Raw genomic sequence first — 20,435 nt, forward strand, 5'->3', positions numbered from 1 at the left:
AGAGCCCACCTGGGTCCCCGTGGGCACCCCCAGGCCTGGAGGGGTCACCAGGGAGCAGCCTGGCCCCAGGGGCCCAACCTCATGGCTCTCCCCTGCCCTGGCAGCTGAACGAGGTGTACAGACAGATCCCAGGCGTGCACAAGCTCCAGCAGACTAAGTTCCGGTGAGTTCCAGGGTGAGAGGGCAGCAGCCTGGCTGGGCTGAGCTGGCCAGCCCCAAACGCAGGAGCTGGGTGCACAGGGCTGGGCGGGTGGGTAGGTGGGGGGCAGCACACATGGCTGACTCCCGGAGCTTACCCCTGAGGCAGATCGTGTCTCCACCATAGCCCTCGCCCCTGCCCAGGCACCTCCTGGCTCACGGTCCCTTTTTTGTCCCCCACAGGCAGCAGCCCAACGCCGGGAAAAAGTGAGTGGAAGCCCCAGCCCCTGCCCCGTCTGCCCCCAGCTCCCTCTCCATCCGGTAGGAAGGGAGGGCTGTGAGTCCGTCAGAGGCGAGGGCCTTCATTTTTTCCTTTATTCGACCACCACTGAGAGGTCCTGACCACGAGCCGGCTGCTGGGCTGGAACAAACAAGACGCCGGGAACCAAACATGCCCGCCATGGTGCCCCCCACCACACCAGGCTGAGCCCAGGGCCCAGCCCCATCCCTCCTCCTGGGCACCTCACAATACCAAGCAGATGGACCAGCGGGGACCCCCCTCTTTCCCCAGTCCCAGCCCTGAGCCCCAGCCCTTTGCGGGGGAAGGCAGGGTAGGAGGACAGAACAGTGGGGGGACAGGCTGCAGCTCCCCCACAGAGTGCTTCACCGTGAGGAACTGAGCGTAGTTCTAAGGGCTTTACAGGCGTGTGTTGTCTTATCCGACTTTGGGTCCACCTGAGAGGTCAGTATTGTTGCTTACCCCTGTTTCAGCAGCGAGGAAACTGAGGCTCAGAGAGGTTAAGTAACTCACCCAAGGTGATTCAGCTCTCAAGAAATAAGAGCTGGGATTGGATGCCTGGCCCTCTGACTCCAGTGTCCACAGCCTTAGTGTCTTGCTTCCTGCACCCCTAGGCTCCCATCCCCAGCCCTTCTGGGCGAGGTGGGCAGAGGTTAGCCCCCTTTCACAGACGGGGACACTGAGGCTCAGGGAGGTGCCCGGGCTGGGCCAGGGTTGCAGGATGAGGGTGCACTGAAGCCCCTGTGCTATTTGCTGCACCCCCTTGTCCCGTCCACTGATGGTAGCGCACAGGCGGGGGGGTGGGTGAGCCAGCCTGATACCCTCCTGCCTGTCCCCCCACCCCAGGCAGGACCACACCATCGTGGACACGACGCTGACGGCTCCCTGCTCGGCCAAGCAGGCCCTGCTGAAGCTGACGGAGAAGCAGGTGGGGCAGGGGGCCTTCCACGAGCTCAAGGTGGCCCCGGGCTATTACACCTTCACCGCCGACCAGGGTAGGTGGGCAGGCTGCCCGCACCCCCCTCACACCCCTGCCCCTGCCCCACGTCTGACCATCCACCTCTCCTGCCCCCAGACGCCCGGGGCATGGTGGAGTTCCAGGAGGGCGTGGAGCTGGTGGACGTGCGGGTGCCCCTCTTTATCCGGCCCGAGGATGACGACGAGAAGCAGCTGCTGGTGGAGGCCATCGATGTGCCCACGGGCACTGCCACCCTGGGCCGCCGCCTGGTGAACATCACCATCCTCAGGGAGCAAGGTTGGTTAGGGCAGGGGGGCCGCGGGGACTGGGGGGGACTTGGGAGTGGGGGGCTTGCTCCTCCTTCTAGTACCAAGGGGAGGTGGGACCTGGTTGTGTGGCCTGGGGAAGTCACTTCACTTCTGTGAGCCTTGGTTTTCCCATCCACAAAATGGGTCTCAGGCTCATGTAGGAGTCGGGCTGGCAAATCTCTCTGTGCACCTGTAAGGGCTCAGCAAGCGGGAGCTTCTGTTAGAATCATCGCGAAGCCAGGCCCTCGTGCAGCCCCCCATGTCCCTCCCCTTGGTCCCTCTCCCTCGTGGCCTTGCCGGACTTGGGGAATCAGATGGTCTCCCCAGGATGCCAGGACAGCAGAGCAGGAAGGGAACTGGGGGTTTGTTTCATCTGAGCCCCTCTTGGACAAATGAAGAAATGGGGGGCCCGGAGGGGGGAGGGACTTGGCAAGACATGGCACCATCAACCCCCACGTCGCCTTCTCTGCCTGCTCCCCTGGGGACCCCGAGTCACTGGGGACAGTCCTCCCAGCATCCGGATGGCCCTCTCGGGCCCTGACTCCCCCTCCCCGCTCCCCAGGACACACAGGGCACCCTTTGTCCTGCTCTGTCCCCAGCCCTCGGCCCCAGGCCTCATCTTTGGTCCTGCCCCTGTGTGGCCTCCTTTCTCTGCTCTGACCCTCCCGGGCTGTCTGAGGGACACTGTGTTCCAGCCCCCTCAGCTTTTTCTGGAAGAATTTTCCATCCCCATCCTCTGCCTTCCCCAGGGGGAGGTGGGGTGCAGGGGACAAACAGGCTCCAGAAGCTGGGCTGGGCCCGAGGGCCAGGACCCCCTGACCAGTGCCGGGACCCCCGCAGCCAGCGGGGTAGTATCGTTTGAGCAGCCCGAGTACACTGTCAGCCGTGGGGAGCAGGTGGCCCGCATCCCTGTCGTGCGGCACATCCTGGAAAACGGCAAGTCCCAGGTTTCCTACCGCACACAGGACAACACAGCGCAGGGCAACCGGGTAAGGCTCATCCCAGGCTGGGGGGATGGCCCAGGGGCCCAGTGGGCAAGCCGCCCAGATCCCAGCGGTGGGGAGGACGTGGGAGCCGCCCGAGTCCCTGAACGCTGTTGGTGGCCCTGGGCTGGCCTCCCTAGGACGAGCCCGCGAGTGCCACCACCCGGCTGCAGGACTGTCTCACTCACGGAGTCCCTTAAGGGGCGCTGGCCAGTGATCCCCCAGGAGTAGCCATCACTTCCAGGGACTCAGGCTGGGGGTGGGGGACCTTTTCCCGTCTCGATGGGCCAGAGACGTGCCCAGAACCTTCCTGTCCCCCCTCCAACAACCCAGGATCCCCCAGAGCAGCACAGCCCTTCAGACAGAAATGGAGCCTCCCCTCTGCTCCAATCTTGGGATCTTTGAGCTTCTTGAGCTGGGACGGCAGCCCCAACTCCCTGGGGCCAGACCCCCCCAGGGGCCTTCACTGCCAGGCAGGCCCTCTCCTGGGCCCGGTAGCAGGGGCAGCCCCTCTGGGAACAGCCAAGCCCAGCTGGCGCGTGTCCGGTTTGGTTTCTTTGAAAGAACACTTACTATCAAGATTTAGAAACTAGAAATGTACATATCAAAAATTCTCCCCAAAAGTAACAAATTCTAGCCCCGCTGGGCCCTGCAGACCCCTTTGGCAAACATCACAGGGGAGTGGAGACCCCGGGGCCCCCTCAGGCGGGCGTCCTCCCTGTCGGCCCCGCCCGGTTCTCCCTTACTTCTTTATATCAGTAGGAACATGTCTTATCCCTCCTCCAACGTTCCCAGTAAAAATTCCAAAGAATTTGTATGTCCTTCAGTTTCACTGGCTATGTTACGTGATACAAGAGATTCTGGCTACCATGTTAGGCTCTCATAAAAATACTTGGATAGTAGATATTTTCAAACATTTTTATTATTTCCCAACTTTTTATTTGGAAAAAGTACAAACCTACAGCAAAGTTGAAAGCCCAATCAAATAAGCTCCCATTTACTCTTTAGATTCACCAATCGTTAATATTTGCTTTCTCTCTCTGTCAGCATACAAGGAGAGAGAGTTGTGTTTTGGGGGGTTTGTTTCTTTGTTTTTTACTATTTCAAAGTAAGCGGCAGACATCACGACACAGTGAACCCCAAATATATCTGCAGGTGCCTCCTAAGGACATTCTACGCAATTCAACACAATTGCCCAGCTTGAGACACTTCCCGTGGATTATGCTAGTACCCAGTAACCAGTCCACACTCAGTCAGATTGCCGCGTGTTCTGATGTCCCAGGAATGTCCTTTGTAGCATCTTTAGTCCCCTTTCCTCTAGAACAGTTCCCTGGCTTTGTCTTTCATGGCATTGACGGTTTTGAAGAGTCCAGCCAGTTGTCTTGCAGGACAACTCCCCCTTTTTCTTAGGCTTTCTGGGTTCAGTAATGTTTTCCCCGCCAGCAAGGCTGGGAATGGAAATAGGTTGGTTTGAAGCGCCACCTGGTGGTCGCACGTGAGATGACATCTCCACCACCCCCCCACCCCCGGCTGCAGACAGGTGATCCAAAGGACACACACACACATGCACACACAGACACACACACACAGCACCCACGTATACACTCATCCCGGGAAGCAGGTGAGGCTTGCAAAGCTTAGCTCCTCCAGGGCACACGGGGCTGAGTGCCTGCCTGTGTGTGAGACTCTGCAGTGCGTCCCTGTCTCTGTCGGCCTTGCTTCAAATCCTGGCTCCACCACAACTACCTGTGTGATTTGGGCATTGTGCTTAATCTCTCTGAGCCTCCATTTCCTCAACCATAAAAAGAAAACAATGATATCATCTACCTCCCACTGCTGTGAGGATTAAATGAGCTAATATTTGTACCGTGCTTGGTGTCCTGGAGGTGCTGTATTCACATGACCCATTTTGTGTCCAAGCGTGATGGTCCCTGGGTGGTTTCTGCAGCTTCCGTGGGTTTGGGGTGGAGCGTGCAGCCATGAGTGTGAGTGTTTCCCTGGAAGGCTCTAATTTCTGAACTGCTGTGTCCTCTGGCTCTGACCTTGACCCCTTCCTCCTCCCAGCACTACGTCCCCGTGGAAGGTGACCTGCTGTTTTACCCTGGGGAGACCTGGAAGGAGCTGCAGGTGAAGCTGCTGGAGCTGCAAGAGATAGACTCCCTCCTGCGCGGCCGCCAGACGCACCGTTTCTACATCCAGCTCAGCAACCCCAAGTTTGGGGCCCGCCTGGGCCAGCCCCACTCTGCCACCGTCATCATCGGGGACCGAGGTGAGCAAAACTGGGGGCAGCTTAGGCAGGTGGGGAAGGAGGGCTGGGGCCCTCTGAATTAGGGCAGCCAGATTTTGCAAATAAAAATACAGGATGCCGTCTAAGTATATCCCAAATGTTGCATGGAATGTACTTACACTAAAAAAAGTGTTGACAGCCTGGAATTCATATATTCATATATGTTCCTGTATCTCATCTGGCAACTCTCCTCTCAGCCAGGAGGCCAGGCTCCTGCTGGGGCCTAGAGTTCTGCCATTAGGCTTTATCCCTTTGATTGCAGCCTCAGGTACAATTAAAATATGGGTGCTCCCGGAAGGGGTGACACCATTAGTTCTCATCAGTCCTTTGCCCCGGGTATGGCAGTGTCAGTGAGCCCATCCCTGGGAGGACATGAGGGGTGGCTAGTGTGCTTGTGTGAAACATTGCCAAGGGGCAGGCGAATTCCATCTTCCATGCCTCCAGAGACCCTCCTGGGCCTCCACCAAGCTTGGCGTGATGCCCATCAGCTCCCAGAGACCCCGGGGTGCAGGGGGAAGGAGCCTGGGTGTGTAGCCGAGGCTCTGGCGCCCCCTGGTGGTGAAGGCGGGATCCCGTCCCCGTCCTTGGGTTTTCTGAACTGGTTGCCTCCACTGCAGATGAAGTGGACCGGAACTTAGTGGGCCAGACCCTGTCATCGCCCTCAGTCCCTGGTGAACTGGGTGCCCCACAGAACCCCAATGCCAAGGCCGCCGGGTCCCGGAAGATCCACTTCAACTGGCTGCCCCCTCCTGGCAAGCCGATGGGGTACAAGGTGAGGTGAAGGGTGAGTGTGGAGCTGGGGTGGTGGGCAGCCTGAGGCCAGAGAGCCCCCCAAAAGAGGGGGGGGCGCCTGCTTGAGCACAGTGGAGCGATGAGACCCCCTTCTGTGCCCAGGGAAGAGGAGCTCCATCCCTGAGTGTTTCAGCCATCTCCCCTCCTTCCAGAATGCAGCACCTCTCCCAGCCTCAGAGTACCCCCCACCCCTGCCATGTGAATGCAGCAAGGCACCCACCCTCTCGGAGCCTGAGTGTCCCCTCTGTGCAATGGGGACCCTGCGGGTGCTCCCCCCTGAGCATCCCTCTCCTGGGAGCAGGTGAAGTACTGGATCCAGGGTGACCCCGAGTCCGAAGCCTGGCTGCTCGACAGCAAAGTGCCCTCGGTGGAGCTCACCAACCTGTACCCGTACTGTGACTACGAGATGAAAGTGTGTGCCTACTGGCCACAGGGCGAGGGCCCCTCCAGCGCCCTGGTGTCCTGCCGCACCCACGAGGAAGGTGAGCTGCGCCCAGCCCCCGGCAGCCCGTGCCATGCCCTTCCCTCCCGGCCTCCCAGAACCCAGCCCCTGGCTCGGCCGCCGACAGCTCTCCCCCTGCCCTCCCTCCAGTACCCAGCGAGCCGGGGCGTCTGGCCTTCAACGTTGTCTCCTCCACGGTGACCCAGCTGAGCTGGGCCGAGCCGGCCGAGACCAACGGCGAGATCACGGCCTATGAGGTCTGCTACGGCCTGGTCAACGAGGACAACCGTAAGGCCCGGGAGCCCTCCTGCGTGCCCCCAGGGACAGCAGCCAAGGGGTTAGAGGGAGGCCCAGGGCTCTGTCTGAGCCCCTCCCGGATCTGCAGTGAAGGAGACTGGGAGTCCACATCCTGGGCAGTGGATAAACCAGACACTTCCTTAGATTTACATCCAATTTGGGCTGGGTTGCATTCTAAGGCCACGGTGGGGCCAGGGCAAAGCCTGGGATTCAGTGGGTCACAGGTCCAGGGCACGTCCCATGCAGGGAACCAGAGTGGCTCATTTTTGCATGCTCTTGAGGCCAGCGGAGGGTTGCCAGCATTAGCCAGTAAATATATAGGATGTCCTGAATTTCAGATAAACAACAAATTATTTTTTAGTATGTCTCATGCAATCTTTTAATTGGCAACCCTAGGCCAGGGTGCCCAACACAGCTGTTATTTCTTCCCAGTTCTGGAAGGGAGGGAAGGGTGGGCGATCCCTGCTGACTGTCGAGATGAGAAAGTGTTAGAAATCAGTCCTGCCTCCCCTCTGGTGCAGGGACCTCCTCCTCACACCCTCCCTTTGCTTGCCCCAGTGACGGGGAGCTCACCACCTCCATGCGACCTCTGGACCTTCCAGTGGGTCAAGCACACTCTTTTGTGTTTTTTTTAACTTTTTATTTTGAAATAACTTCAAACTTACAGGAAGTTGCAAAACTAATACAGAAACAATGCATAGAATGCTATCATACCCCTACCACCCAGATATCCAGATTTCCCAGTTAGTAGCATTTTCCCACGTGTCACATCATTCTATCTATCCATCTACCTATTTTCCAAACATTTGAGAGTACATTGCGAACATCATCCCCCTCGAACATTTAATACTTTCATGTATATTTTCCAGCTCACTCTTGAGGAGAGTCCAGGCCTGTTTCTAGCACTCTTGGGGTGCCCCAACAGGGCACGGGGCAGTGGGGTGGCTCTGGGCACCCAGCATCTGGGGTGGGGTGGGGGGTTTCCTCGCTGCTCTTCAATAACCAGGCAGAGCAAGCACCAACCTTCTCAGCAGCTGCATCATGCCCTTGGCTCTTGCCGAGTTTACAATGATCTGATCTGCCGGGGACCACTGGTGGGAAGTCTCCTCCAACCCCCATATTTTCATACAGACATAATCTGTGAGCTTCTTTAATCCCAGGAGTGACACATCCTATGAGATCCCCCATGATGGCTTCAGCCTCCAAGGGCCTGGGCTGTGCCATGGAATGTGCCCGGCAGCCCCCAGCCCGAGGGCTTCTGCAGTTTGGCCTGCAGCCCTCCTCTTGTCACCCCACTAGCTGTCAGAGGAGAGGAGGATGGGCTGGGGCAGCTCCCACCTCCCCACGGGGTGTTAAGGACCCATCAACCAACTCTTTCTGAGCACAGTTGTTTGCTGGGGTTGACATCAAGCCAATCAGTTGCCACTTTCCAAAACTCTCTTTTGGACCTGTTTCCTGGTCTCCATTCTTTCATCCCAGTTATCTCTGGATTCCCAGAAGTCTTCCAGCATAGCTGGTCCCGCCTTGTCGTGCCTGGGCCTAATTCGCTTGTGCACCGGGGACTCTTCCTCTGTTCTCCCACGGCTGTGTGTCTGCCCTTCCATGTGTGAGCTCCCAGCGGGAGTCTGGCAGAGCTGCTGGGCCTTTGTCCTCCGCTAACGTGACATCTGCCAGGCCTCCAGAAACCTGTTCTTGCATCGATCGGCACTAACCTCCACCCCTTCCCCTGCCACTTTGAGCTTTCATGAGACTCAGTTGGTCCTGAATTTTAGCCTCCCTGAGCTCACTCCTCTGCCCCCATCCTTGCTCCATGTGACCTCAGCGTTCCATGGCTACGGCACCTCGAGGGCGGCTGTGGCTTGTGTTCCGATGCCTCTGCCTTTGCTTCCTCAATAGAATCACCTGGGATTTGGCTGTGGACAGGGAGGCATAGGTGGGGAAAATGTCACCCTCGGGGGCACCCATGTCTCATGAGCAAGCCTCACCTGGAGGCAATTTGGACATAGACTGTTGACCAGTCGGCAGAGGCTGGCCTGAGTTAATTCCCGGCTCTGCCAGGCCTTGCTTGGTGATGTGCCCTTTGGCAAGGTGGTGGCACTTATCTAAGCCAGCCATGCCCAGGCTCACAATGCAGCTCAGTGGAGGCCACACTGTCTGCCATGTTCCGTGTACCCTCTGGGTGTGGTTCAGGGGCTGCGGGACGGTCCTGCTGCATCGGAGGCAGCTCTGGAACCAGGGTGACCCCTCTGAAGCTGCCTCCCTGCCCCAGGACCCATCGGGCCCATGAAGAAGGTGCTGGTGGACAGCCCCAAGAAGCGGATGCTGCTCATTGAGAACCTGCGGGAGTCCCAGCCCTACCGCTACACCGTGAAGGCGCGCAACGGGGCGGGCTGGGGGCCCGAGCGGGAGGCCATCATCAACCTGGCCACCCAGCCCAAGCGGCCCATGTCCAGTGAGTGGAGGGTGGGGAGGTGCAGGGCGCACAGGGGAGGACAGGAGGCTGCGGCTGGAGCCCTGACTCACCCTCTCCCACCCCCCGCAGTCCCCATCATCCCGGACATCCCCATCGTGGACGCCCAGGGAGGGGAGGACTATGACAGCTTCCTCATGTACAGCAATGACGTTCTACGCTCCCCGGCTGGCAGCCAGAGGCCCAGTGTCTCTGACGACACTGGTGAGTGCACCTGGGACCTGGGTAGGGGTGGGCTGTCACAAGTTGGCAGCTCCATGCTGGCACTAGGTACACAGCAGGCACTGAGGAGGCATGGCCCTGTGCAGGTGTGTGCACATCTGTGCTTGGGTGAGGTGCACAGGGGCTCATGCAAATATGCGGGAGCTCATGCACATGGGACCACGTGCAAACACAGCTGTGCAGCTCCAGGCTTGAGCAGCTGTGCCTTGGAGAGACAGGGCGCACACAACATGTCCTGAGGAAGAGGCAGGCTCAGCCAGGTGCCATGGGGCAGTGCCCTCCCTCACCCCCAGGACTCTCCTTGAGTCTCCCCACGATGTAGTGGAAAGAACCCTTGGCTGGGCCTCCTGAGTGCCCAAGGCGAGGTCTGGCCCCACTTTGGGACTTCGGGAGACCTCTGAGCTCCATTTTCTGATTCATAAAATAAGATGCCAACCACAAGATGCCATGAGTCAAAATCCTTTGGGGCTCGTTTGTCGTCTGTATTTTCCTCCATCCCTGCCTCAGGCCCCCCAGGGAACACACCCTTGCCTCCCCCCACCCCCCATGGGGCTGAGCTGGGAACCAGCTTGAGGGTCTGAGGTAAAGCAGCTCTGCTGCTAACTCCATCCTAAACCTGTGAAGCCCTCCCTGTCTTCTAGAACTGTCCCTGGGAGGCAGGCAGGGGAGGGGTTACCCTTGCCACTGTAGAAAGAAACTGAGGCTCAGAGCTGCTAAGCGACTTAAGGGAGACACCATGGCCGGCGAGTGACAGAACCAGGGCTACCACGGGTCTCCTGGCTGGCCCGAGGGGCTTTCCTCCGCGCCCCACGGCAGCTCACCCGCTGCGGGCCGGCTGCCTCTCCCTGCCTCCGGAAGGAGGAACCCCGCCGCCGTGCTCCCCGTCGCCCCCGACACCTGGATCCCAGAGCAGAGAGCCGGAGGACGGGCTCCCGCCGCGGCGCGCCCGCCGGCCCCTCCTCGCGCAGCCCCCCGCGCCCCCGGCGGTGCCAATGCGGCCCTTCGTTGTTCCCAAGGCGGCGGCTGGAAGTTCGAGTCCCTGCTGGGGGAGGAGCTGGACCTGCGGCGCGTCACGTGGCGGCTGCCCCCGGAGCTCATCCCGCGCCTGTCGGCCAGCAGCGGGCGCTCCTCCGAGGCCGAGGCGCCCCGCGGGCCCCAGGACGACGGCGCCGAGGGCGGCGCGGGGGGGCGCGGGCGGGGAGGGCGGCAGCCTGCCCCGCGGCGGGGCGCCGAGACCCCCCGGAGGTGACGGGCTCTCTCCCCCGCCGTCTTTCGACCCGCGCGCACCTAGGCGCACTCGGCGCCCTCGCTGGCGCTGCCCCAGAAACAGCCAGAGCCCCCCGCCTTCAGGCGGCCCAGTGTGGCGCCCTGCGCGGCCAGGGGCTGTGCATTTTTCCAGGATGCAGACCCCCAGGGCCAGGAGCCACGAGGGCAGGCGTCTGGGCTCTCCCGGGAACTGGGGTCTGCCGCGCTCACACGGGCCGTGGTGGCATCGCGCTGCGCCACAGGACACACAATCCTGCGTGTCCTTGGTGGGCCGAGGGGGGCTGGCTGTACTTAGGCCAGGGCCCCCGGGAGGGAAGGTACTCCCGGGAACTTCCAGGCTACAGCCTGCCCCGTGGGGCTCCGGGGTGGCCCCAGGCCGGCCGGGTGACCCTCCGCTCTCCCCCTGCAGAGCACCTGGTGAACGGGCGGATGGACTTCGCCTTCCCGGGCAGCGCCAACTCCCTGCACAGGATGGCGGTGGGCAACGTCGCCTACGGCACCCACCTGAGCCCGCAGCTGCCCCACCGCGGGCTGAGCGCGTCCTCCACCCTCACGCGGGACTACCACTCGCTGACCCGCACGGAGCGCTCGCAGACGCTGCCCAGGGACTACTCCATGCTCACCTCCCTCTCCTCCCACGGTGAGCGCGCCCGCCGCCGCCGCCAGCCCTCCTCCCTTCAGGCTCCGCCCCGGGGGCTCCCCGGCCACCCTCCCCCAGCACCCCCACTCCCCTCACTCCGGTTTTGTCTTGCCCTAGGCCTCCCTCCCATCTGGGAAGACGGGAGGAGCAGGCTTCCGCTGTCTTGGACCCTGGGAGCCCGCTGGCGGGCCCAGGTGGAGGGGCTCCCCCGCTCCGGGGGCTTACGGGACTCTATAACCCTGGCTGGGCAGCAAACAGCGCCCTCCTGGGCCCCAGGTAGTGCGGGGTGGCCTCCCTGCACCTCCACAGCCGCCATGCTCCATGTCATCCATTCACCCACTGCACTCGCTGCCTGTGCTGTCACCGCCTCCATTCCATCCACAGGACCTAATTCCCTGCACCCCACCCCCATCAGTGCTGATGCCTAACGCGGTGGCTGCCCTTCTGGGAGTGCTGGGCTGGGACAGAGGCAAGAGGGGTCAGGCCAGCCAAGGGGCTGGGGGCAGGGGGCTGGCAGACTCAGGGTGCCCGCCCTCTTGGCGCAGGCAGGGCCCGCACCCACTGAGATGTGCAGGAGGTGCTGGGGCCTGGACAGGGTGTTGCAAGGTGAGTGCCCCACCCATCCAGGGGCCTGTGTAGACGTCCCAGCTGTGAGCTGTGAGGGGGCTTAGGGGGTACAACTGTGACTCCCACCAAGACCCTTGGCGCAGCCCCTGCCTCTGGGGCTGACGGTGGCCTCCTGTCTCCAGACTCGCGCTTGGCTGCGGGTGTGCCCAACACACCCACCCGCCTGGTGTTCTCAGCCCTGGGACCCACGTCTCTGAAAGTGAGCTGGCAGGAGCCTCAGTGCGAGCGGGCACTGCAGGGCTACAGTGTGGAGTACCAGCTTCTCAATGGCGGTGAGGGCGTGGGGCCTCGAGCGGTGGGGTGGCCCCACCAGGCCTGACCTCCCCAGACACACAGGGCCACCCCTGGCCATGTCAGGAACCAACCCAACTCTCTTGAGCACTAACACCTGTCTGAGAGGGTCTCTCATTCCATGCCCCTTGCCCTCTTCCCTGCCTCTTCTCTTCTGAGCCACCTCTGTGTCCTGGGGCCTCTCTTCAGGTCACCCCTCTGCTAAGCTTTTTCTAACAGAGCCCCACTGGCCTGGGGACCTTGGGCCTCTGCTGGCTGGAGATGCCTTTCTGGGAATTGGGCAGTGGCATCTCTCCAGGCCAACTCTAAGTAGCATGACCTGGTGCCCCTGGCCAAGGCACAGGGTTTAGCCAGAACATGGGTGGGATTTCAGGTGCCACTCATCCCTTGTACAGTGCACAACCTGAGCAACCAACCATACCTGTGGCCTCTAGCCTGGCCCCACCTGGCCCCAAACTATAGCTAGTCTTGGGCCTTGGGGGCAGCCTAGGGAAGGAGCGGTGGGACCAGGGCAGTGGTGGGAGTAACGCGGTTCCTCTGTCCACCCCTGCCTGCCTCCCCAGGAGAGCTGCACCGGCTCGCCATTCCCCACCCCGGCCAGACATCGGTGGTGGTGGAAGACCTGCTGCCCAACCACTCCTATGTGTTCCGCGTGCGCGCGCAGAGCCAGGAGGGGTGGGGCCCGGAGAGGGAAGGCATCATCACCATCGAGTCGCAGGTGCACCCCCAGAGCCCACTCTGTCCCCTGCCAGGTGAGCTGCCCACCCCCATCGCCATGGCCACCCCCTTCACACCCACCACCAAGCTACCCACCCATGGACACTCTCCCTCTGCTGTCCCCAGGCTCTGCCTTCACCCTGAGCACCCCCAGTGCCCCGGGCCCACTGGTGTTCACGGCCCTGAGCCCAGACTCGCTGCAGCTGAGCTGGGAGCGGCCACGGCGGCCCAACGGGGACATCCTTGGCTACCTCGTGACCTGCGAGATGGCCCACGGAGGAGGTGCCACCCACTCCAGGGGCAGGGGTGGGCAGGAGCGGGGCGTAGGGGGCCACAGAGGCTAAAGGGATCTTCCCTGCCCAGGGCCAGCCACCACATTCCAGGTGGACGGAGACAGTCCCGAGAGCCGGCTGACGGTGCCGGGCCTCAGCGAGAACGTGCCCTACAAGTTCAAGGTGCAGGCCAAGACCACCCAGGGCTTCGGGCCCGAGCGTGAGGGGATCATCACCATCGAGTCCCAGGATGGAGGTAGGCGGCCCCGCCCCTGCCCTGGCCCTGGCCCTGGCAAGCTGCACCCCCTGACCCGCTGTCTGCCCACCCCAGGCCCCTTCCCGCAGCTGGGCAGCCACGCCGGGCTCTTCCAGCACTTGGTGCCGGCCGAGTACAGCAGCCTCACCACCACCACTCACACCAGCAGCACTGAGCCCTTCCTCGGGGGTGAGTCGCGGGCTGGGGTTCCTGGCTCTCCAGGGGAGCCCGGGGCCAAGCAGGGGGAGGGCCAGGGAGTCCGGCAGGGTCCGTCACCGCCTCTTCCCCCCGCAGACGGGCTGACCCTCGGGTCCCAGTGCCTGGAGGCGGGGGGCTCCCTCACCCGGCACATGACCCAGGAGTTTGTAAGCAGGACGCTGACCACCAGTGGGACCCTCAGCACGCAGGTGGACCACCAGTTCTTCCAGACCTGACCCCCCGCCCCCCAGCCTGCAGGGCCCTGGAGCCTGGACCACCCCCAAGTCCCGCCTCTACCCCCCACCCCCACCCCGCTGCCTCGGCTACTCCATCCTTAGGGCCTCTGGGGAACCAGCTCCCCACCCAGTGCTGAGCACTCTCTGGGGTGTGACCTCTGGCCACAGAAAAGGGGGCCAGTGTCCACTGGGAGGTAGGTAGGGGGCTGAGGTCCTGGAAGACCCTCCTGGCTGTGCCCCCTTCTCGCGGCCCAAACCCTTTGTATCCAAAGAGCTGGCACCAGCATGCCCTGCACTTACACACTTTTTGCTACTTTGTGTATTTTTCTGTAAACCAACAACTGCTCTAAAAAATAAATTTAAAAAGGAAGAAAGAAAGAAGCACTTAATAAAGGTTTTTGCTACTGCTTGGCTTGGCCCCGTCCGTTCTTCTGGGGCCTGAGAGGTGCCAACCAGAGCAGGGGTGCCCTCTGCCACCCAGCCTCCCTGCTGCCCAAGCACAGGCCCACCTGTAGGGGCAGGCAGGTTTCATGGTCGGAGGCACAAGTTTATTGAGCACCCAGATGTGGGGGGCCGGTGTTGGACAGAGAGTGGAGTGGCCTGCAGGCTGGGCGGGCCCTGGGGCAGGTCACAGGTGCAGCACGCTGGCTCCGTCGGCGGCGTGAGAGAGGTAGAAGGTGGCGGTGCCACTGTACTGCTCCTGCGGGGGAGGCGAGAGGGGTCTGAGTGACCGCCAGATCCCGGAACCAGCAGGGATCCGTTCTCAGGCCCAGGGGCACACTCACCTGTATATGCTGCATGGCGCGGGAAGCGGCGGCGGCCTCCAGCAGTGTCACTGTGCAGCCACCAAAGCCACCACCCGTCATGCGGCTGCCATAAACCCCAGGCACGGAGAGCGCGGCCTCCACCAGCTGGTCCAGCTCGGGGCAGCTCACCTGGTAGTCATCCCTGTGGGGGGGACAGGATGTAGGGACAGGGCAGAGCGGGGATGGGCCTGTGCCCGGGAGGTGGGGGGTGTCCCCGAGAGCCTCACCTGAGAGAGTGGTGGCTCTCCACCATGAGGCGGCCGAAGGCTCTGTAGTCCCCGCGGCTCAGGGCAGCTGCAGCCTGGGCTGTGCGGCGGATCTCGCCCACGACGTGCTGTGCCCGCCGGAAGCCCTCTTTGCTCACCAGCTCTTTGCCAGCTGGGGAGGAAAAGGCATCAGCACACCCATCTCCTATGGCTGCCGGCCCCTGCAGATGTCAGCAGCGGCCCTGGCCAGTCACTGGAGAGCAGCTCACCGAGCACCTGCTCGGGGAAGGCGTGGGGCACTGCAAGGGGCTGGCGCAAGCCTCCGAGTTGCAGGTGAAACCTTGATTTGGTGGCTAAGTTTTCAGAACCTTCTTCCCCTAAACTGTAAAATGGGACGATACCTGCCTCATCCGGGGGACAGTGAGGACCAAAGGCAAGAATCCATGGGAAGCCCCCGTGGGGTGCCTGGCACATAATGGGTGTGCAAAAAAAAAAGCTGAAGCTCCAGGCCCTGCAGGGGCTTCCGAGGTGAGTGGGACAGAGTCAAGAGGCCACGGAAGAGTAGGAGGGAGAAGACATTCCGTTCCCATGTCCATGGAGCCACAATGGTGCCTCCGAGGATGGGGGGCTTGCAGGGAGCTGCCCAGGCAAGGAGCAGGGGGCAGGGGGTCAGCAGGCTGGCCCTCATGAGCAGGCGGAAGAGGCCGAATCTCTATCAGCAGCTCTGCGAGCCGGGGGAATTTGCTGTCTAATCCCATGTAGCAAATTCTGTTTGCTAATTCTGTTACAACAGCCCAGGGATCCACTAGAGGCCTGATGAGGTGAGGAAGGAAGGGAAGGAGATGGGGGTGGGGGCGCCTTAAATGGGGTGGAGGGGCAATGAGGACTCAGGCATGACGATGAGGTTTCAAAGAGGGGTGAAGAGGGTACGGAGGTAATAGAAAAGGGGAACTCAGGAGGCAAAGCTGGGGTGGAGGGGGGTTCCGTTTGGGGTCAAGCTGTGGGTGTCACCCAGGTGGAAAGCAGGGCTGGAGACCCGGATTCGAGTCTTTAGTGGACAAAACCTTGGGGGTAGGGGGGCAGGGCTGCTGCACGGGAGGGCTGTAAGCGAGCAGTTCTGCCACTGAGGAGGCCACTGGGTTGCCCAGGTGGAGGCACAGAAGTGGGGCGGCATCGCAGGATGACAAGGCAAGTGCAGGTGGGCAAGGGTGGGGAGCAACGAGCATCAGGGCCTCTCCCAGGAAGCGAGGCAGGGAGGGAAAATCACTTTTAGGAGAGGAGGAAACCAAGCATGTTTAAGACAGAAGGGAAGGAGCCAGGCAGAGGGCAGGGAGGGCGAGACAGGGTGCGGCTGCCGGGGCAGGTCCCCGAGGAGGGAGAACGGGATGAGAGGAAGAGGGAAGGAGAAAACCTCGGGGCCATCTGCCCAGGACACGGGGGCAGGTCTCAACGGCTGCTCAGGGGAACGTGAAGTCCACACGGGGATGAGATGGTCCTTCAGGGCTGGCATGTCCCCGAAATGGGCACACCCACACAGCCAGGGAGGGCCAAGTCCCAACGTGGCAGCACCGAATGGTGTTGGGAACGTGGCCTCTAGAGCTACTTAGCACTGCCACCCACCTGGGACTCCCCCTCCAAAAAATGAGGATAATACTGGTACCTGTTCTACCGGGTTGTAAAAGGATCAAATGGGATAAGATTTCCATGACTTTAGAACTTGATGTGGTATCAGAACAAAGTAAATTATGGTGCATTTGTTATGATGCATCTAAATTAGGTAACATAAAGAAATCATGTTGCTGATGAACTTTTTGTGACAGAGGAAAGAATTCTGATATAATGTTAAAAAAAAAACAAAGGAGGCAGGTGATGCTGCAAATACTCAACTTTGAAAATACAGATGTTCAAAAAACCATTGGAAGGAAACATGCTAAAATGCTAACAGTGGTATCCCCGGGTGGTGGCCTTCTAGCTTATTTTCTTCTTTGTACTTTTCTACATCTTCCACAGTGGAAAAAACAATTCTTTGATTAGAAAAAAAAGATAGTATTAAGATTTCAAGCGGCCCTGCTGAGGTTGGAGCTCTAGGTTTGCAGTGTTTAGAGGGTGTGGGCAGAGCAGGGCAGAAGGTTCCCGGAGACTGGGGTCAGAGCCATGCCAAGGCCACAGCAGCCCCGGGGTTGCCCAGTCAGCCCCGGGACAGAGCACACCCAGCCACTCTCACCCTCAAGCTCTTCCAGCTGCACCTCCCGAAGGCTCTCCTTGCCCAGCGCCCGGGCCACTTCTTCACACTGGCGCCGCCGCAGTGGGTACTCACTGGAGCCCAGGGAGTGGCGGACGTTGGAGTTGGTGATGAGCACTGCCAGCTTGGGGTCTGACAGCGGCACCAGGCTTGTCTCCAGGGACCTGGGGTGGAGTTGGTTGAAGTGGGGGAGAGGCTGAGACACGCCAGGCCCACCCAGGAGTTCCTGATGAGGAGGTGGAAGGGGTGCAAGGGGAGCCCCTGACCTGCAGTCAATGAGCAGCGCGTGGCCTTTCTGCCCCAGAAGGGCAATCAGCTGGTCCATGATGCCACAGGGCACCCCCGCGAAGGTGTGCTCAGCCAGCTGGCACACTTGGGCCCGGGCTGCTATTGTCCCCGAGTCTGCGGCACAATGCGAGGTGGATGGGGAGTCTGGGGCCCAGAAGCAGGTTCAAGGGTAGGTGGATAAGAGCAGCAGTAGCTCCAAAGACACTCGAAGGAGATTCCCCACCCCCCTCCCTGAGCCACAGCAGGGAAAGGAGGGTTGAGGGGTGGGGGGTGGGGGGGCCTGGGGCCTAGGTGGTACCTGGGCAGAGCTGCTGGAGGAAAGTGTACGTAGCCACTTCCAGGGATGCTGAGCTAGACAGCCCACCCCCCAGGGGCAATGAGCTGACCACCACTGCGCTGAAGCCAGGAAGGGGGGCAGCTGCAGGGGAAAGAGGAGGTAGTGGTGAGATGGGGCTGCCTGGGAGGATGGGCACAAGAAGGACACGTGTCCTGGTATGACAGGAGGTAACTGCCTGGCCAGCTGCTTCCAGGGGATGGGTCTCAACTGTCAAGAGGCCACCATCCTGCTGGGCCAGGGGCCAAGTGGCCCCAATCCTCCCATGCTCTGGGGTTCCTGAAAGTCTTCCTAGTTCTTCCCCACCCCCACTGGTTTAGGGTTCTGTAGGCCAACAAGCTGAGGTTTGAACTCTGGCTCCTCCAATTGTCTAATGAGAAAGTTCCGGAGCCTCCCAGGGCATTGGTTTCTCATCTGTAGGAATGGAAACAGGCCACCCTGCAAGCCTAGCCTACGGTGGCCTAGAGTTGCTTATGAACCAGCATGAACTTGACCAGGGCCTGGGCCCCACACCTGGGTAGTGCTGAATCACTCCCTTGACATAGTTGGCCCATCGCGGGGTCCCGGGCTCCAGTGACCGCTGGGTGGTGGGCAGTGGGAACTGCAGTCGCCGCGGCTCATCGGCCTCCTCGGAGGTGGTGAGAAGGGAGACGAGCCCGTCCGTCCGGGGGCTGCCCACCAGCACGGTCACAAGCTCCAGAGCCTGGCAGGAGAGACAAAGAGGATGTAAAGCTTCTGGAAGTGGCAGAGGGATAGGCCCCTCCGGTATCACCAACCCCTCCAGGTTCTAAGGAATGCAGGGCAGGAGGATCTGCATTTGGAAAGGGGTGGGGCCAAGCTCCACCCAGCCCTGCAGTGACCTTCAGGTCACCTGAGGGGGGATGGGAGGGGTCCGGGGAGGACCTCAGGGCTGAGCTGGCCCTGGGGCTTTGGCCCCTGATCCCTGGGTCTTCAAGGGTGGGGCCAGATGCAATGGCCAAGACTTGAACTTGACCCTGAGTGTGAGCTCACCGCTGTGGGGCAGGGGGGAAAGAGCAAGAGAAAACAATCAGATGAGCCCTGATGCGTTCCATTTTGGGGGTGGCCTGGGATGCCCTGTACCCACACATTTGTCAAGCTGCCGAGTGGGGTGGAAAGAGCCCTACGCTGGGAGATGGGGGCGTGCCTCTAACCAAAACACCATCAAGATCTAGCTGGGTGACCCCGGGCAGGTCAGGAGCTCTGTCTGGGCCTCAGCCTCCTACTTCTCGCTGCTCTGTGGTCGGGGTCCCAGGGAGGCCAGAGGACTGGGGCGCCCCACTTCCGCATGCTACATTGGGGACCCGCATTTGGAGGCTGACACGCTCCCAGGTGGATGGTGAGGCCGGGCCACCCAGAGAGGGCGGTTCGAGCGCGGGGGCATCCGCACGCCCTCTTCCACCCTTTTTCCTCGCCGAGTCCCGGCTTCCCTCCTGCCAATGTGGGAAACGCCCCGTCCCAGGGTCTCGCCCGTGCGCTCCTCGCCCGAACTCAGCGGAGGGAAAAGTTTGCTGCTGCCCGCCCCGACATCCCGCGCGGAGAGAAGGCGCTCGCTGCGCCCCTAAGGCCCGGGCGCTGCTCGGCGGCCCGGGCACGGGGCAGAGGGCTTCGGGGGGCCCCCTCCCCAGCCCCTCACCATGGGCAACACCAGGCCCTGGTTGTAGTCCGTGTGCTCCCCGATGAGGTTGACGCGGCCCGGCGCGGACACGGCCAGCTCGGGCTCGGCCCCGAACTCCGCCCGGAAGGCCCGGCGCGCCTCGGCCAGCAGCTCCCCGACCCGGGGTTGTCTCGCAGCAGCCATGACGCCCGCCCTGCAGCGCGCGGCCCGCCTCGGCCAGGCCAAGCGCGGCCCCGTCGGCGCGGGCGGCCCGGGGCGGGGCCAGGGCGGCGGGAGGCGCACATTCCTGCACGCGCGCGCGCGCACGCACCTCGTGCCCGACGCGGGGCTGAGGGGCGCGAGCGCGGGGCAGGGCGGGGCGGGACCAGTGCCGGCGCCCCCTCTCCCCGACCGCCCCCGTCCAGGGGCGGGGCCAGGCCCGACTCCGCCCCCGCTGGGCCCCTCCCTCCGGGATGGGGTAACTGCTCTCCAGACCCACCCTGGGGGCCAGGTGGCCAGCCGCGAGCGGCGGCAGGAGCAAGGGGGCTCAAAGGACCTACTGCAGCTACCCACGTGGGTTGAGCTGTTGGTTCCTCTGCCCCAGTCTTGGTCTCGGCGCCGTGGCCTCGGGCTCGGAATCTGGCACTTGCCGACTCCTCCCTTGCCAGCCTCCATCCTACACCTTCAGGCTGGCCCCATCCCCTGCCCCGACGCCTGTCCAGCTGCCCATCCTATGTGAAACCTTGGAGCTGACACTGCAGAAGGGGCTGAAATGCGAGCCTGTCTGCAGTCCCGGATTGGGGTGGAGGGGGCTTTGTGGGGAGTTATGGACAGGGATGTAGCTTGGGTTCCGCTCAGGGGAGTGCCCAAAGAGTGGGGACCTGCATTCAATACGCAGCTCTGAAAATGCCAAAGAGAAAATATAGGCACATGTGGAAGAATGAAAGTGGACCCCTACCTCACACCACATACAGAAATGAACTCAAGGTGGTTCAAAGACCAAAACAGAAGAACTAACACTATAAAACAGGTGGCTGCTGTGGTCCTCCCTGTGGGATGGGGTTTCGGTATCTCCCCACTTTGGTGCCTGCCCTGGAAGATGCCAAGGCCTTAGCTTGCCCAGGCCACTGAGTCAGTGCTGGCTTCATGCATGGACGTGCAAGGATAGCAGATATGTTAGTTGTGTGTCCACAGGAAAGGACAACAGATGTCCTTGATGTTGGCTGGGCTGGTGAGAGCAATGGAA

At 61.5% G+C, this 20,435-nt stretch overlaps 2 protein-coding genes across 6 annotated transcripts in view; one reads left to right on the forward strand and one right to left on the reverse strand.

Annotated features, from left to right (window-relative positions):
• The window catches only part of ITGB4 (integrin subunit beta 4), a 31,160-nt gene extending 17,051 nt beyond the window's left edge, over window positions 1-14,109 (forward strand). For 2 of the 4 annotated variants that reach the window (XM_037809030.1, XM_037809029.1), the window contains 19 exons: window positions 105-163; window positions 382-405; window positions 1,283-1,431; window positions 1,512-1,691; window positions 2,543-2,691; window positions 4,750-4,954; window positions 5,590-5,744; window positions 6,066-6,246; window positions 6,357-6,494; window positions 8,773-8,955; window positions 9,046-9,177; window positions 10,871-11,101; window positions 11,219-11,377; window positions 11,851-12,000; window positions 12,583-12,771; window positions 12,863-13,018; window positions 13,100-13,264; window positions 13,340-13,453; window positions 13,559-14,109. In XM_037809030.1, the coding sequence (XP_037664958.1) occupies window positions 105-163; window positions 382-405; window positions 1,283-1,431; window positions 1,512-1,691; window positions 2,543-2,691; window positions 4,750-4,954; window positions 5,590-5,744; window positions 6,066-6,246; window positions 6,357-6,494; window positions 8,773-8,955; window positions 9,046-9,177; window positions 10,871-11,101; window positions 11,219-11,377; window positions 11,851-12,000; window positions 12,583-12,771; window positions 12,863-13,018; window positions 13,100-13,264; window positions 13,340-13,453; window positions 13,559-13,698 (2,859 nt within the window). In that variant the 3' untranslated portion in view covers window positions 13,699-14,109. Of the gene's footprint in view, window positions 1-104; window positions 164-381; window positions 406-1,282; window positions 1,432-1,511; window positions 1,692-2,542; window positions 2,692-4,749; window positions 4,955-5,589; window positions 5,745-6,065; window positions 6,247-6,356; window positions 6,495-8,772; window positions 8,956-9,045; window positions 9,178-10,211; window positions 10,508-10,870; window positions 11,102-11,218; window positions 11,378-11,850; window positions 12,001-12,582; window positions 12,772-12,862; window positions 13,019-13,099; window positions 13,265-13,339; window positions 13,454-13,558 lie in introns of those variants that run through there. The other 2 variants (XM_037809031.1, XM_037809032.1) reach the window with 2 other exon arrangements.
• Window positions 14,110-14,224: 115 nt separating this feature from the next.
• Window positions 14,225-19,446, reverse strand: GALK1 (galactokinase 1). Of its 2 annotated transcripts, none has more exons than XM_037809033.1 (8): window positions 19,229-19,446; window positions 18,088-18,277; window positions 17,539-17,658; window positions 17,219-17,384; window positions 16,935-17,116; window positions 14,732-14,882; window positions 14,484-14,646; window positions 14,225-14,398 (listed from the first exon to the last, which is right to left on the reverse strand). In XM_037809033.1, exons 1-8 carry the CDS (start codon window positions 19,391-19,393, stop codon window positions 14,327-14,329), a joined length of 1,209 nt encoding a protein of 402 aa, XP_037664961.1. In that variant the 5' UTR covers window positions 19,394-19,446; the 3' UTR covers window positions 14,225-14,326. The 2 variants fall into 2 exon arrangements, with proteins under 2 accessions (XP_037664961.1, XP_037664962.1); XM_037809034.1 differs by having other exon boundaries at window positions 17,219-17,354; window positions 19,229-19,445.
• Window positions 19,447-20,435: the final 989 nt, after the last annotated feature.

This window comes from Choloepus didactylus, chromosome 18, assembly GCF_015220235.1.
Source record: "Choloepus didactylus isolate mChoDid1 chromosome 18, mChoDid1.pri, whole genome shotgun sequence".
Classification (NCBI taxonomy): domain Eukaryota; kingdom Metazoa; phylum Chordata; class Mammalia; order Pilosa; family Megalonychidae; genus Choloepus; species Choloepus didactylus.

What these genes read in the sequence shown, in the direction of transcription:
- GALK1 (XM_037809033.1), bottom strand. Translation starts at nt 19,393, where the DNA reads ATGGCTGCTGCGAGACAACCCCGGGTCGGGGAGCTGCTGGCCGAGGCG. An exon ending in AGGGCCTGGTGTTGCCCATG is followed by an intron (nt 18,278 to 19,228) that starts GTGAGGGGCTGG and finishes CTCTCCTGCCAG; the next exon opens with GCTCTGGAGCTTGTGACCGT. An exon ending in AGTGATTCAGCACTACCCAG is followed by an intron (nt 17,659 to 18,087) that starts GTGTGGGGCCCA and finishes TTTCCCCTGCAG; the next exon opens with CTGCCCCCCTTCCTGGCTTC.